This window comes from Symphalangus syndactylus, chromosome 3, assembly GCF_028878055.3.
Source record: "Symphalangus syndactylus isolate Jambi chromosome 3, NHGRI_mSymSyn1-v2.1_pri, whole genome shotgun sequence".
Lineage (NCBI taxonomy): Eukaryota > Metazoa > Chordata > Mammalia > Primates > Hylobatidae > Symphalangus > Symphalangus syndactylus.
The window spans coordinates 30,777,308-30,792,396 of record NC_072425.2 but is presented as its reverse complement, the minus strand read 5'-3'; the positions used below and the strand labels follow the sequence as shown (position 1 = coordinate 30,792,396).

Below are 15,089 nucleotides of genomic sequence, written 5' to 3'. Positions count from 1 at the left end.
ACAGGTTATAAAAGGGAATGCTCAAGTGTGAGCCTGTGGCAGGGGCTGGGTTGCACCGTTTCTGTTTTTTTCTTTTTTCTTTCTTTTTTTTTTTTTTTTTTTGAGATGGAGTCTCCCTCTGTTTCCAGGCTGGAGTGCAGTGGTGCGATCTCGGCTCACTGCAACCTCTGCCTCCCAGGTTCAACTGGTCCTCCTGCCTCAGCCTCCCGAGTAGCTGGGACTACAGGCATGCAGCACCACGCCCAGCTAATTTTTTTTTGTGTTTTTAGTAGAGATGGAGTTTCACCATGTTGACTGGGTGCAGTGGCTCACACTTGTAATCCTAGCACTTTGGGAAGCCGAGGCAGGCAGATCACGAGGTCAAGAGATCGAGACCATCCTGGCCAACATGGCACCCTGTTTCTTTATGCACAGAGCAGAGGCTAGAAAGTGGACAGGGATTATCTCTGGGTGATGGGACAACAGGAGATTTTCATTTTCTTCTGTGGGCCTCTATATTTTCCCTATTCTGAATAATAAATAGGTAGTATATATATTAACAGGGTTTTAAAAAAATGTTATCAAAAAAGACCTAGCCCAAGATAGGAGAGTAATGATCCTCAGCCCATGGGCAGCCTCACTTAATAGTTCCCCAAGGACTCCCCTTGAGTTGGAGTTTTCCCAGCCATTCTGGGCAAAAGATTGTCAGGTCAAGTTTACAGATGGGCAAACCCACAGGAGGTTAGGACAGAGCCAGGGGGAGCCCAGGTCATCCATATCTCCCTCCCTTCTGGGGAAATGACCCACTTATCTGTCCTGGCCCCTCTAGTTTTCATGAGGTCCAGGGAGGAGCTGAAGGGGGAGGAGGCTCCACCCAGGCTTGCAGTAAGCCACATCCATGTATGCGCCAAACTCCTGGCTAGCCCGAGCCCATGTCCTGCCGACTGAGGTTTCGGCCTCTCTCCCTCAGATACCAGTTGGGTTTCTGTGGTGGGAGCGGTGACATCGTCTGTGTGGATTTATCCCACAGGTCTGCTGTGGGGAGACCAGGGCAGCTGTGGCTGCCTGAGGAGCAGGAGCCACCTCAGCATGGGACAAAACAGACAAGGCCGAGATAGGCCACCCAATGTGAAAGTGGGACAGAGCCTTGAAGACAAATGAGTCTGATTTCCCTTCTTTATAGCTGGGGAGGCTGAGCCCAGAGCAGAGATGGGACTCACTCCAGCCATCCGTGAGCTGGTGGCAGAGCTCTGGTGTGTTGAGGTCTAGGACCCTGGTGCCCTGACGTCCCATTTCTCTGCTCTTCCTGAGATAGGGCAGCCTGATGCAGTGGGAATGTGCATTCTTTTTTTTTTTTTTTTTTTTTGACAGTCTTGCTCTTGTCACCCAGACTGGAGTACAGTGGTGCAATCTCGGCTCACTGCAACTTCCACCTCCTGGGTTCAAGCAATTCTCCTGCCTCAGCCTCCCCAGTAGCTGGGATTACAGGCATGCAGCACCATACCCAGTTAATTTTTGTATTTTTAGTAGAGACGGGGTTTCTCCATGTTGGCCAGGCTGGTCTCGAGCTCCTGACCTAGGTGATTCGCTCGCCTCGGGTTCCCAAAGTGCTGGGATTACAGGCGTGAGCCACTGCACCTGGCCCAGAATGTGCATTTCAGCCGGGCAGACCAAGGATTCGGTTCTAGCCCTACCTCTGGCTCACTGTGTGACCTCAGGCAGGTCACTTCACCTCTCCGGGTCTCATTTTCCACCTCCACAAAATGCAGTGGGCTTCTGAAGGACCTAGATGAGATATACGCACCCGGGTGCTGAGTAAGCCAAGGCCCCCTTAGAGGCAGTGGGTGACTAGAGTCGTGTCTGCCTGAGGTTCTGTCCAAGTACCCCTTTGACTCTGCCCATTTGTTGGGGGTCTCCAAGGCCACACACTGGAGATAAGATCCCTGGTTCATCCCCACTAATGGCAACTAAGGCCAGCAGGCCTGGGACTTCCCCAGGAGGTCTAGACTTTCATCTCCCATCCCAATCCATCCTCCTCTTTGTCTCTTTGCAGGGGGAACCAGGGGATCCTGGTCGGCCGGGGCCTGTGGGAGAGCAGGTTAGTTAGCAGCGGTCTCTGAATGAGTGGCTCCATTTATTGGGCCCTTACTCTGTGCCAAGCCCTTTGCCCACCTCGTGTAATTCTCAGAACAACTCCAGAGGTAGGTTCAGTCCTCTACCCCTTTCATGGATGTGGACGGTGACCCTCAGAGTGGGGAAGTCTGTAAATGAGAAAGCTGTGGATCATAGTCACGACAGCTTTTCCCCACAGCCTGACTCTACACACAGGTTTTTGGTGCATTTGCCCAAAGAGGTTATGTGACTGCTCCCCCAGGACATTAAAACTGGAGGAGCCCTTGGCAGTCATTGCGCGTGTTCCCATCAGCTTATAGATCCGGAAGCCAAAGGCCAGAGAAGTGTTACCACTTGCCAAGGGCCCTTGGTCTAGGCATCCCTAAATTATATAGAAGATGAAATCCAAACCAGTGGCTCTGGCTGGTTGAGAAGCTGGGTCAAGGTCTGAAGAAGAGAAGAGGTTGCAACTAGTCATTAAAATGGAGGTTTGAGAATTGTGACCTTCAATTAAAGTCCAGAGAAACAGCTCTGAGTGATGGGCAGACGGACAGCTTCAGTCCTTCCTGCCCAGCGTTGGGGCCTCCTGAAAGCTTAACCTCTGGGCTCGAAGGTGGAGAGGTGTTCATCTCCTCCACTCCTTTAAATACGGAGCTCATTCCTGGAAGGGGCTTTCTCAAGCCGGAAGGACTGATGCTGGGGATGGCCGTAGAGGAATTTGGCTGCACCACGAAACCCCATCAGTGGCGTGAGAGTCACACACGATGGGCTTCCTCACCAGGCCTGCAACATCTGTTGGGGGAAGAAAGGAATTAAAGCAGGGGGAGGCCTGGATTTTTGAAATCTTTCCAGTGTCATTCGAGCGCGTTCTGTGGGAAGCCCGGGAGTTTGGAAAGGTTGCCGTGGCCTGGATATATTTCCTGATTGGAAAAACAAAAAAAAGGCAATTTGATCAGCAAATTCAGTTTCATAGTTATGCTAATGGTAGGGCCCTGGGGAAATAGATACGCAGGGTCTTGGAAGTCAGAACACAAACATCCTTGGAAATCACTATATCTAAGAGCCCTAACCATATTTTGTGCCTTGGATTTCTTTGCCAGGCTGGAAAAGCCCTGGGATCCCTCCCTCAGAATAGAGTTTATAAATGCATAAAATTAAAAACAAAGGAAACTGATTATGTAGAAATGCAATTATGAAAATATGTTATAATATATTCATATATATGCTTCTTTGGCAATGCATTAAATAATGAGTTCTAGTAGCAGGTGTAACAGCGGCCTCAATTTTGAAGTAATGCCAAGCCTTAGTGATGTATTTTGAGATCTCTGCAGCAATGATTGTAATGTGACATGTCACTTTCTGGGACAGTCCCAGGTCCTGGTAATACTACTGTGGTTTGTTGCCTACACTCATATTTGAGGCAAATGCTAAATTTCAATTAGAGGTTCATGAAAATAAAAGAGTTTTAGTTTTTTTCCATTCAAGTAGACATACCCTCTGAATTCCATTCATAGAGCCTGACAGAGACCCCAGGTTTAGAACCCACAGATTGTAGTCCATGTTGGCAATCTGGGATTTATGGAGGAGAAGCAGGTTTGACCAAGATCACCAAGTGGGATAGTGGCAGAACTAGGCCCAGGAGGGGTGGGAACCTTGCCTGGAGCAGCCCAGGCTCATTTGGTCAGCAGAACACCCAGCTTGCTGCCCAGGCAGCTTGGACAGTAGCAGGACGGAGGGAGAGCTGGAACCCTGTGGCTGCTATAAGGCACATGGAGGTACCATGCCAGCCGTTCCCTTGGCCTCCACCCCATGTGGTCACAGTGAAAGGGGAGGCATTTTCTGTTCACTGCAGAATCAGAGGATCCCTGGGAAAGTTCTGAAGCTCACACCACAGGACCTCCTTGTAATCATAGTATTGGGTCGGTGCAAAAGTAATCACAGTTTTTACCATTATAATGGCAAAAACTGCGATTACTTTTGCAACAACCCAATAACAGTGACATTTATTAGTCACCTGTTAGGTTCCAGACTCTGTGCCAAATGCTGTCTACACAATCGTCTATGGCAGTAGGTATTACTATCCTCATTTTGCAAATGAGGAAACTGAAGCTCTGCAAGTTAAGTAACATGTCCGAGATCTCACAGGCAGTAACATCACTGTCAGAGGCAAGATTGACACTGAGGTCTGCTGGGTTCCCAATGCCTGCGTCGAGGACTGAAAACTCTCCAACCTCCTGAGCCCTGGCATATCTCTAACAGAGCACAGACTGCTTGCCAGGCCCTGGCCGAGCTGCTGGGAACAGGGCATGGGTCTTGCCTTCAAGACACTCCGTCCAGGGGCAGCCACACGTGTAAACATGTCACACTGAGCTGTCTAGTCCAGCTCAGCGTCCATAGCCCTTTCATTCTCAGTAGCATCCCTAATGCCTAGCATATGAGAGGAGGAAGAAAACCTCCCACAGCAGACTATGGCCCTTTATCTGTAGGCAATGTGAGGACCAGGCTAGCCTCCTCCCCAAAACTGGAAACTCGGATCCTGCCTGTGCAGTGCCCGCTGTGGGTAACAATGCTGCCTCCTCCCATGCGCACTTGCCAGCCCTAGAGGAGCCAGCCATGCCCACAGCTTTCAGAGCTGCTTCTCCGTCGACATGCCTGGACTTCTGGGCCTGACCTTTCTGGACCAGCCTCAAGAGCAGGCCTGCCAGGATGTTCTGGGACAGTACCCTGGGGGCGGGTCCCAGGGGTGCAGGTCGGGGGATGGGGCACTTGCTGTATGGCTCTTATTCATTAGGATCCTGTTTGGCTTCTTGTTTGAGGTTTATGACCCGCTTGCCTTCCAGGACCCAACATCTCATAAATTTAAAGTAGCTATGAAATTTCTGTTTCTCTGGGCCAGTCGGGCAGGGGCCTTTTAACAGAGCAGCTTTTATTCCCTTCATTTGGCATCCTCTAAATGTCTGACTGCTCCCTTGTGGGAAGCCCAGGCCTCTGTCTTACCCCTGTGCCCTTGTAAAATAAGAGAGGATGGGAAAGAGCGAACATGTATGAAGTACCTCTACGCATCGTGCACCATCTCCCATATTCAGAACAGTGCCAGGAAGTAGGGAGGTACCTTTATTGTCTCCCATTCTGCAGAGGAGGCTCTGAGAGACTGATTTGCCCAGAACCCACACACCTGAAGACTGAATGACAGTGACATAGATAAAGCACCAGGTACAGGGCTTGGCACACAGGAAGTGCTCAATACGTTGAAGCTGTTGTTATAATATTGCTATCACTTAGAAAATGCTCTAATTAATTTTTAAAAATAAGTTGTTGCAAAAATCAAATATTTGGTTATTTTCTGTGACATGTTAGCTGTGACCTTATACCTAGTGCCTCATCCCTCTTACCTTATACTTCAGAAAGGTCTCTGAGCCCAGGGAACCAGGGGCAGGCGCAGGACCTACCATGCGTAGTGCCAGCGTGGTGCTGGGATGTACGGGAGATCTGGGCCCTGTTCACAGCCACATGCTTTGGAGGCCTTGGGCTGGAGGGGAAGGTGCGTGGTCTTTGGAGCTACACGACCAGAGCTGACATCTCAGGCTGCAGCAGCAAGACACGTGTGGCCCTCGCTGAAGTGACCACTTTAAAACTGTCTTTAGATAAGAAAGTGTGGATCTCAGAGGTAACCGTCTCATGGTAGCTGACTTACAGCTGGGCCGGCTTTATTGCCTGAGTACACAACCTCTGGCCTATTCCTGGCCCAAGGTCTCATTTTACTCTGGCCAGGGTTTGGGGGACAGGGAGCGGATTTTATGGAACAAATCCACTCATCCCTCCGTCTTTCCTAATTCACCCAGAACCTCTTGGCTGCAAATCTGGGTTCTTCCGAAGGCACTTCTGCACTCCTGAACCACACAAGGCCCTCCCCACTCAGTTTGCATTTTCCTTAGCAGGGAAAAAGGTGGGGCCTGAATAAGAAATTGATGGGCCTTCCTAGGTGACCCCTCTAGGCTGTCCACCCTCGCTGCGCGTGTGCGTGTTTGCCTGCTCAGGGAGATGGCAAGGACTGGGGCCACCTAGAAGAACCCCCTGGAACCCAGAGGCAAGTTGTCACCCAGCAGAGTTCAGCAGAGCAGCAGGAGCTGCAGCGTGTGTCTGTGTGTGCACCCTTTCAGAAAAAGGCAAGGAGGCCTTTTAGAAGACAGTAAAGAGGCCTCCGCCTCCCCGATTCCAATCAGTTCTTTTGGCGGAGGCTGTTACGGTATTTCTATCTCAGCCAGCGGGTTTGTTTCACTCTTTGAAACAGCCCCAGAGCCCCGAAAGATGGGCACAGATGGCCTCTTCCCAGCTCAGCTTAAGGGCCACCCCCCGCCCAACCCCAGCTCTCCAAACGTGGCAGCCTCCCAGCCTGCTTCTGGCGCGGGAAGAATGTGTGGCGCTCCCAGGGATGTTGGCAGCGGCCCCGCTGCTTGGCTTCAAAATCAGAACCATCTGGTGGAGTGAGGGAAGTCAGAACAGTGCCCAGAGAGAGGCAGGGCTCTCCCCGGCACAGCCTCCTGCTGGCTGGGTGACCAGGCACGGGCGGGAGACACCTGGGCGATGAGCTTCTGGGGAAGGAGCAGGAGTGCTGGGTCCCCCGATTCACGTTGTTTCTCTTGCTTTCGTGAATGTGTCTCATAGGGATTTATGGGATTCATTGGTCTGGTCGGGGAGCCAGGAATCGTGGGAGAAAAGGTAAGTGGTGTTGAGGGGAAAAGATAAGCAATTAGAGCCTGTGTTTTGAAATTGTGAAAAGGTGAAGAGGCCTTTTGACCTGGGGATTTCAGACCACCCTCCCCTAGCCTCTCTCCTGACCCGGCATTCTGAGTCTGCCAGGAGCCATTGTTCCCTTTCCTGGCATCCCTTGGGGTTCCATCCCTGCCCTACTGTCATCAGCCTCAAGCACAGTTAGACTTTTGTGTGACAACCAGCAGATGCATGTGACCTGGGCTCCTCACAGCTGCCTACTGGCCCTGCACAGGGGTCAGCGAGAGCAGGAAGGAAAAGATTCATCTTTACAAAGAGGAAAGATGAGGTTGCCTTGCTAAGCCTCTGTTTTAGATGAGATAACAGAGGCTTAAATAGGGGAGGTGACTTACTCAAGGTCACCCAGATAATAAGCGGCAGTGCTGAGATTTGAACCAGTTCATTGCCAAAGGTTAGCTACACTTGGCTCACTAAGACACTCTGCCTCATGTTGGCTCCCAGCTCCCACCAAGGGCCTTGGAGGCACTTGCCTTCCTTTGTGTGGGTTTATCCGATCCCCAGAGCAGGCTCTCTGGGAGAACCAACATTATTCCCATTGAATAGATGAAGGAACTGAGGTCCAGAGGGAGGAAGTATCCCCCCCAACTCTGGCCCCACCTAACTCTCCAGGCTCCTCTTGTGCCACACTCTTATCACTCTATGTGGCCCAGACCCTCGGGCCTCTGCCTTCCTCTCCTTCTCCTCCCTCGCTTCCCCCTCCTCCTCCCTTGCTTCCCCCTCCTCATCCTTCCCCTTCTACTCCTCCTTCTTTTAAATTCAACTTTTTATCTTGAAATTTTAAATTTAACTTTTTATTTTGAAATAATGACAGATTCACAAGAAGTTGCAAAAAATAGTACCCTTCACCCTGTTTCTTCCAGTGGTAGCATCTTACATAATGATAGCACAACATCAAAGCCAACTCTGGCCTTCTGCTGTTGCTCAAATGTCCCATGTCCCTTCTCACCTACAAACCATTGACTGTGCCATTCCCTTGGCCAAATGCATTCTTCCCATTGCCATCTGCCTCCACCCTTTTTGCCCAGATGCTCTTCATTATCCTTCAGCTCTTGGGTCAAGAGGGACTTCCCAAGGGAAGCTTTCCCTGACCAGCTCTGCCCCCAAGTGGGTCAAGTCCTCCAGTGATAACACCTTAGCACCATGACCCCCACCCTCACTGCACTGTGTCTCCTACAACCCTCTGAGTCCCTTGCTCCATGGGAGCAGGCCTGCTCACCATTGTATATTCAGAGTCTCACAGATAGTGTCGGACACATAGTAGGTGCTCAATAAATATTTGCTGGCTGGGTGGATACAAGAAACAGAGCCTCATAAAAATAGAGCCAAGATTCGAACCCAGAGCACCTACCTTCTGGCTGGAGCTGTCTGCTAAACTGCCAACTCTGCCCAATGTGTCTGGATTGGTCAAGAGGGAATGAGTTATGTCTCTGATTCTCTAGCATCTCATCTAGGTTTGGACAGGGAGTGAGGAGAGTGAAAGACATGCCTTCTCTTGCTGTTTCTGCCTCAGCAAGCCTAGCCCAGGGGATGCCAGGCCTAATAAGGACCAACATGATGTGGGCCAGGATCAAAGGGGACAGTGTAATTAGCGCTTCCTTAATCAGGACCATCCTTGGAGGGAAATTCACTGCGTGGCCTGCTACAGGGGATGCTGAGGCCTTCCAGGGCTTGCCACAGGTCTTGGCTTCCTCTGAGTGAAATCCCAGATCCCCACCTGGGTGATGTGGCCATGAACTAGGCAGGGACCCTCTAGAGACCTTGAGCAAGCCCCTACCTCTCTTTGAGCCTCTGGATGGCCCTCTGCACCTGCCTCCCACAGAGCCACCCCACAGCCATAGCCGTGACCTGCCTGCATTGCTGTCTCCATCACAGGGTGATCGTGGCATGATGGGACCCCCAGGAGTGCCTGGACCCAAGGGGTCGATGGTAAGGAGTAAGTCTGCATCCTCTTGCCCTCTCCTGTTGCAGCCTTGAGTGACAGCTCTGCTCTCCTCCATGAACCGCTTACCCCAGACATTCAGAATGACCAGCTCCCTCTTTGTCCAGGGGTCCTAGCTGCTATCCTCCTGGTTTTGCACCGGGGCTGAGCCGACCGAGGTGGGACTGAAGGAGGAAGGGGCACCTTCCATAGCTGATTGCTCCTTTGTCTTCTCTGTCTTGGCAGGGTCATCCTGGAATGCCAGGTGGTATGGGGACCCCTGGAGAGCCTGGACCCCAGGTAAGCAAAGCCCTCGTGATCCCTAAGCTCAAACCACTGTCAGATAAGGGTTAGGTGGCTGGGTGTGGTGGCTCACACCTGTAATCTCAGCACTTCGGGAGGCTGATCACTTGAGGCCAGAGTTCAAGACCAGCCTGACGAACATACCGAAACCTTGTCTCTACTAAAAATACAAAAATTTGCTGGGCGTGGTGACATGCGCCTGTAATCCCAGCTACTCAGTAGGCTGAGGCATGAGAATCACTTGAACCCAGGAGGCAGAGGTTGCAGTGAGCCAAGATCGTGCCACTGCACTCCACCTGGGTGATAGAGCTAGACCCTGTCTCAAAAAAAAGAAAGAAAAAGAAAGAAAGAGACAGAGAAAAAGAAAGAAAGAAAGAAAGAAAGAAAAAGAAAAAGAAAGGGAGGGAGGGGGGAGGAAGAAAGAGGGAGAGGAGGAAGAAAGAGAGGGAGGGGAGGAAGAAAAAGAAAGAAAGACAGAAAGAAAAGAGAAAAAAGGAAGGAGGGAAGGAGGGTGGGAGAGGAGGAAGGAAGGAAAGAAAGGAAAAGAAAAGGAAGGAAAGAACAAAGGAAGGAAGGAAGAAAAGAAGAGAAGAGGAGAAAAAGAATGAGGGTTAGGAGTTCAAGCCTCAGAATCAGACAGACCTGGGTAGAATCCCAGCTACACCACTCTCTGACTGTAATCCTGGGGCAGATCTGACTGTATTCCTGGGGCAGATCATTTAACTTCTCTGAGCCTGAATTTTGTTCATTTGAAAAACAGAAAAAAGAATCATGGTCATGATAGTGTGATCGTGTGGGTTAAATGGAAGTGTGGGGCTAATGTTCATTACAGAATGGTGTTTGTTCCCTGGGAGCATTTTGGTTATTAGCAGCATTATTGCTTTTGTCCATTCACTCATTCACTCCGTAGTTACTGCATGATAAGTGCTTGTGGGCAGTTTCAGGAGCTGGGTGAAGGGGCCCAGCCTCCACTCACTGCAACCTCCACCTCCCGAGTTCAAGAGATTCTCATGTCTCAGCCTCCCTAGTAGCTGGGATCACAAGCGTGTGCCACCACACCCAGCTAATTTTTGTATTTTTAGTAGAGATGGGGTTTCCGCAGTTCCAGGAGCTGGGGATGTGGCAGCAAGAAAGGCAGAAAGTGGCCCCTTCCTTTGGAACGTGTAGTCTGGTATGGGGGGCAGGGTAGATAGAACCCAGTAAGTGATGTCTGTTCTGGAAGAAGCAGGCACGAAGATGGGAAATGCTGGACAAAGAGGGCTGAAGGTCCTCAGGGGCCTGGGCTTCTCATGATGACTGAGGAAGCAGGGATATTCCTGAGGCTCTCAAGGCAGAGTGGCGGGAAAGGCTGGGAGAGCTGGGGGAAGGGTGCGGCCAGGAGCACTCAAGTTCAGGAGCCCCTTCTCCTCCCCAGGGGTGATGTGCAGGGGGTGGGGGTGGGCTTGCTCTCATTTGGAGCAGGTAGAACTTGCTTCAGATCCCTCAGTTTCTGCCAATGGAAGATGGAAACTGGGAGAGGGCACTCGCTTCAGCCAAAGCCAGGGCTCAGGGCTGGGAGCCCAGTCCGAGGTGGGCTTGGGGAAGGTGGGGAGGGTGTGGGGGTAGAGGGACCAGCCCAGGCACAGATCTGGAGGCAAGGCTGAGGGGCGATGAGCTCAGGTTGCCCAGGTGTCTCCAAAGTTCAGACCGAGGAGTTCCCTGGGGTCTGATGAGGAAGGGCCCTGAAGCCTTTCATGGTGTGAACCCAAGGGAAGCTCGCATAAGCCTGTTCTCTACTGTGATTAGGGAAGCAAGGCCAACTCAGCTTCTACACTTTTTCATGCACCTACTGTGTGCTAGCATAAGCTGCTCCCTGGAGGTACAAAAATGGTAAGAAAGAGATCCAGCTCTTAAGACTCTCACTGTCTAGTGGGGTTGTCAAGTATAAACATTCTCTCTGTCATTAACAGACTTTTATCGAGCACCTACTCTGTGCCAGGCCACACCAGGGGCTGAGGAGGGAGAGGGGTGGACTAGTCCAAGGGTGAGAGGCCTGGATATAGGTGACTGTCACCCAGAGGAGAAGGCATCAGCACCGGGGGACTCTGTCCATCCTCATGATTCTTTGGGCAAGTTGGAACGTCCTTGAGGAGCACAATTGGAAATAGAAGCCAGCATTCTGGGCTCCGAGTGACATATTTTTGCCCTGTTCATGAGAAGGAGGAAAAGTCACATCTGGCCCAGGGCTGGAGGAGCTGGCAGTGTGGAAGTGGGACTGTTGGGGTAGAAGCAGGGGGTCAGAGGACCAGCATTCTGGTCGGGGGGCTAGCACGGCTGGCCGAGGCACCCAGCTTGGAATGCAAGGGCCCGGCCTCCCTCCCAGTGGTCAGAGATGGAGTGATTGGAGCCCTCAGCATGGGGGGTGCCCAGAGTAGGGCCAAAGCCTGAGTACAAGGATGCTGGGGGTGCATCATCGAGTTCTACCCCCGGCACCCCTGCACCTCAGCCGTCCTGGGCCTCAGTCTCAGCATCTGTCTAGTGGGAGGAGGAAATCCAGGAAAGGAGTCACTGGGACACAATGGAAGGCCAGTGGGAGATGGGGAAAGAGTGGGGATATTCAGGCCAATGCAGAGAAGAAGGTGCAGGCCTCCTCTGAATCCCTTGCCTCCCTGGCTCCACTAGCCTCCCCACCCCGCCCCATCCCCTCAGTGCTTCCCCCTGTTCAGTGGGTTGGCTCAGGCTTGGTGAAATCAGACGGTCACTTGGTGCTGTTTCTGATCCCAAGGTTGCCATGGTCCCCCACTGCTACGGTATGGGGCTGGTCCCTTGGATCTCTTGGGGTTCCTCCTGGCCAGCGACACTGGGGAAGCCGGCTAGCACAGAGGCCCAGAAAATCACCTTCAGAATCAGATACATGGGGGTGAAATTCTGGCTCCCTGACTTGCCAGCTGCGGGATTGTTGGCAACAATCATACCTTCTCTGACCCTCAGTTTCCCCATCTGTAAGTCAGCATGATGCCACCTGCAGTATGAGATTGTCATGAGAAATGGTGCAGTGCATGATGTGGTGTCTCACAACCCTCCTGCGTAGATGTGTGCTTAATGAATGGTGATAACTATTTGTTAGAGATGATAATTGCCACTATTATAAGTAAGACTACTACCATTAAAAGTGACATTTCTGGTGATATTGTTCACACCTGATTGGCATTTTCCCACTTTATCAATCACTTTCACCTCCATGTTGTCCGATAGCACATTGAGATCCGTCAAGATTATTATCCCCAGGCCAGGTGTGATGGCTCACGCCTGTAATCCCAGCATTTTGGGAGGCCGAGGCTGGTGGATCACGAGGGCAGGAGATCAAGACCATTCTGGCTAACACGGTGAAACCCCGTCTCTACTAAAAAACAGAAAAAATTAGCCGGGCATGGCAGCGGGCGCCTGTAGTCCCAGCTACTCGGGAGGCTGAGGCAGGAGAATGGTGTGAACCCGGGAGGTGGAGCTTGCAGTGAGTCGAGATTGCGCCACTGCACTCCAGCCTGGGCGACAGAGCAAGACTCCATCTCAAAAAAAAAAAAAAAAAAAAGATTATTATCCCCATTATTGGGGGTGGGAGTGAGGCCCTGGGACCTGCCTAGGGTCACCCAGTGACCAGAGTTGGGTCTAGCATTCAATTCTGACCTCCTCCTGCCTTGCGAGAGCAGGCAGCTGCCTTTTCCTGAGGACTTTGTCACTTCACCTTCTAGAAACTCTAGGAGGTAAGGACTCTTCTATCCGCATTTTATAGATGACAAAACTGAGGCCCAGTGAGTTGAAGTAACATGCCTAAGATGGCACAATTAGTAAGTGGCCGAACTGGCAGGTGAGCCCAGGTTCTCCAGTGCTACAGCCTGCTCTTTTCAGCTCTCTATGCCTTGATGTAGAGACTTGGCTCCCGAAATTTCCCAGTGGTGCATTGCATGCCTTCTGAGCTCTGAGATCACTCTATAAAATGGCCCATTCTCACCCAGTCTGTGTTCTCCACCATCCGGGAGTCAGAACTGCCTTTTATGGGGCCTTTATGGGGCCAAGCCCGGGTCCACACCCTGCTTGCTCTGCTGACGAAGGGTCAGCCTGGGACCCAGCCCCTCACATCAGCCCCTCCACAGCAGCTGTCGGAGGGTCTGCCGGGTGATAGCAGCTGGGTTAACACCCCTCGAAGCCATGGGGAGAGGGAAATGGGAAAGTCAAGAGTTCGTTCTGAGGCACCAAATGGGGCTGGGCCTCTCCCTGGTATTCAGAGGAGGGATGAGACTGGCTCTGCCTTGCAAAAGGAGCACGCCCAGTCTGAGAATTGCTGCAGGAGCTGGGAGGCTCCTGGAGTTGGCAGAGGGTCCTGGCTGGCCGGTGGATGAAGTTGCTGCTTGAGGTCTCAAGCTGGGCCTGGAATCGGGGTGGGGGCGGGGGAGACATTAGGCAGAGGGGTGGCCTGCTTCCCATCTTCGCCTGCATTCCCTCCCTTCCCACCCCCTGCCCTCTTCAGTTCATGTGCTCCTTGCTCATTCAACAGATTCCTGAGTGTCTGTCCTGCACCTGTGCCAGGCCAGGTGCTGAGAATTCCAAGAACTAAACTGGCCCTCTCACCCTGTCTCTCTTGCTCCTCTTGTCATCTGTTCATCAAAACCAAGATGGCTGCCCATTTGCCCAGGGCTGGGCCTTGCTCCCTTCTCATGCCACCCCACTCACTTCTCTGCCTCTGCCTCCCCACTCCTTCTCTCCTTCTTGATCCTCTCCCATTCTGCCCCCTCTGCCTCCCAAGCTCACCCCAGGCCTGTGTTCTCAGTTCTTCCTCCTCCCCTTTTCCCTGAGAGAAAATATTCAGGAAAATATTGGGTGTCAGGGTGGAGGTGAGGGACAGAACTTGGGTCACCAGATTCTCCTTTCTGGTGGGGGAGAGAAAGGGAGATGAGGATTTGAGGAGACCTTTTGTCATACATGTCACTGTAGTCTGGATGCAGTGGCTCACACCTGTAATCCCAGCAATTTGGGAGGCTGAGGCAGGAGGATCACTTGAGCCTAGGAGTTTGAGATCAGGCTGGGCAACATAGTGAGACCCTGTCTCCATAAAAATAAGAAAATTAGCTGGGCATGATGGTGCATGCCTGTAATCCTAGCTACTCAGGAGGCTGAGGCGGGGGGATCACTTGAGCCCCGGAGCTCAAGGCTGCACTGCACTCCAGCCCAGGCCACAGAGCGAGATCCTCTCTCAATAAATACATAAATGAATGAATGAATGGCATCATATCTTCTCATTGTTGATTTTGAGGAAAGGGGGAAGAAAATGCCATGCAGGGAGCCTTCTCCCCACTCCCCAGACTCCCAGGAAAGGTTGAGGCCCATCCTCCTATAGCCCAGGGCATTGGCTGTGTTCGAGGCTGTGGCTCGCCTGCTGCTTTCCCCAATGAGCCAGGTGCCCAGTCCTTCCATGTGGAGGCTGCTGGGGCCCTGGCAGCTTCTGAACATGCCCATCTGAGGGCTGCAGGCCTTCAAGCTTTGCCCCACACTCCCAGTCCTCCGTGTTGCTCTCACTTCCTAAAAAGGGGCCTCTCCAAATTTCTTCTCTTCCCAGGGTCCTCCAGGATCTCGAGGCCCACCAGGCATGAGGGGAGCAAAGGGACGTCGGGTAAGTCGAGCCCAGCTGCTGGGGGCTGATGCTGGTGGGAGGGGGCACACTTGAACAAGGCCATCTGCCAGAGACTGCCCAGTCTCTGCCCCCGGCCCAGCTCTGGGATCTGTGACTTTCAAAGCACGAGGTAAGGTTCCAGGCTCACCCTCGACCTGGCTCTAGGGGTGGGACCCCACCCCTCTTTCCAACTCATTTCTCAGCCTTGCTATCCACTAGGCACAGTCGGGCTCTCTGGTACCAGTTCTTTGTTCATTCATTTATTCAACCAGCACCTATTTAGCACCTACTGTCTGGCAGACACTGTTGGAGGCTCTGCAGGTATTGTGGTGAACAGGACAG

General features: G+C 52.1%; 1 protein-coding gene across 8 annotated transcripts in view; it reads left to right on the top strand.

Annotated features, from left to right (window-relative positions):
• The window catches only part of COL27A1 (collagen type XXVII alpha 1 chain), a 158,221-nt gene that overhangs the window by 88,692 nt on the left and 54,440 nt on the right, over positions 1 to 15,089 (top strand). For 7 of the 8 annotated variants that reach the window (XM_063636822.1, XM_063636823.1, XM_063636824.1 and 4 more), the window contains 5 exons: positions 2,033 to 2,077; positions 6,757 to 6,810; positions 8,755 to 8,808; positions 9,047 to 9,100; positions 14,694 to 14,747. In XM_063636822.1, coding sequence (XP_063492892.1) covers positions 2,033 to 2,077; positions 6,757 to 6,810; positions 8,755 to 8,808; positions 9,047 to 9,100; positions 14,694 to 14,747 — 261 coding nt within the window. The remainder of the gene's footprint in view (positions 1 to 2,032; positions 2,078 to 6,756; positions 6,811 to 8,754; positions 8,809 to 9,046; positions 9,101 to 14,693; positions 14,748 to 15,089) is intronic. The other variant, XM_055271342.2, reaches the window with a different exon arrangement.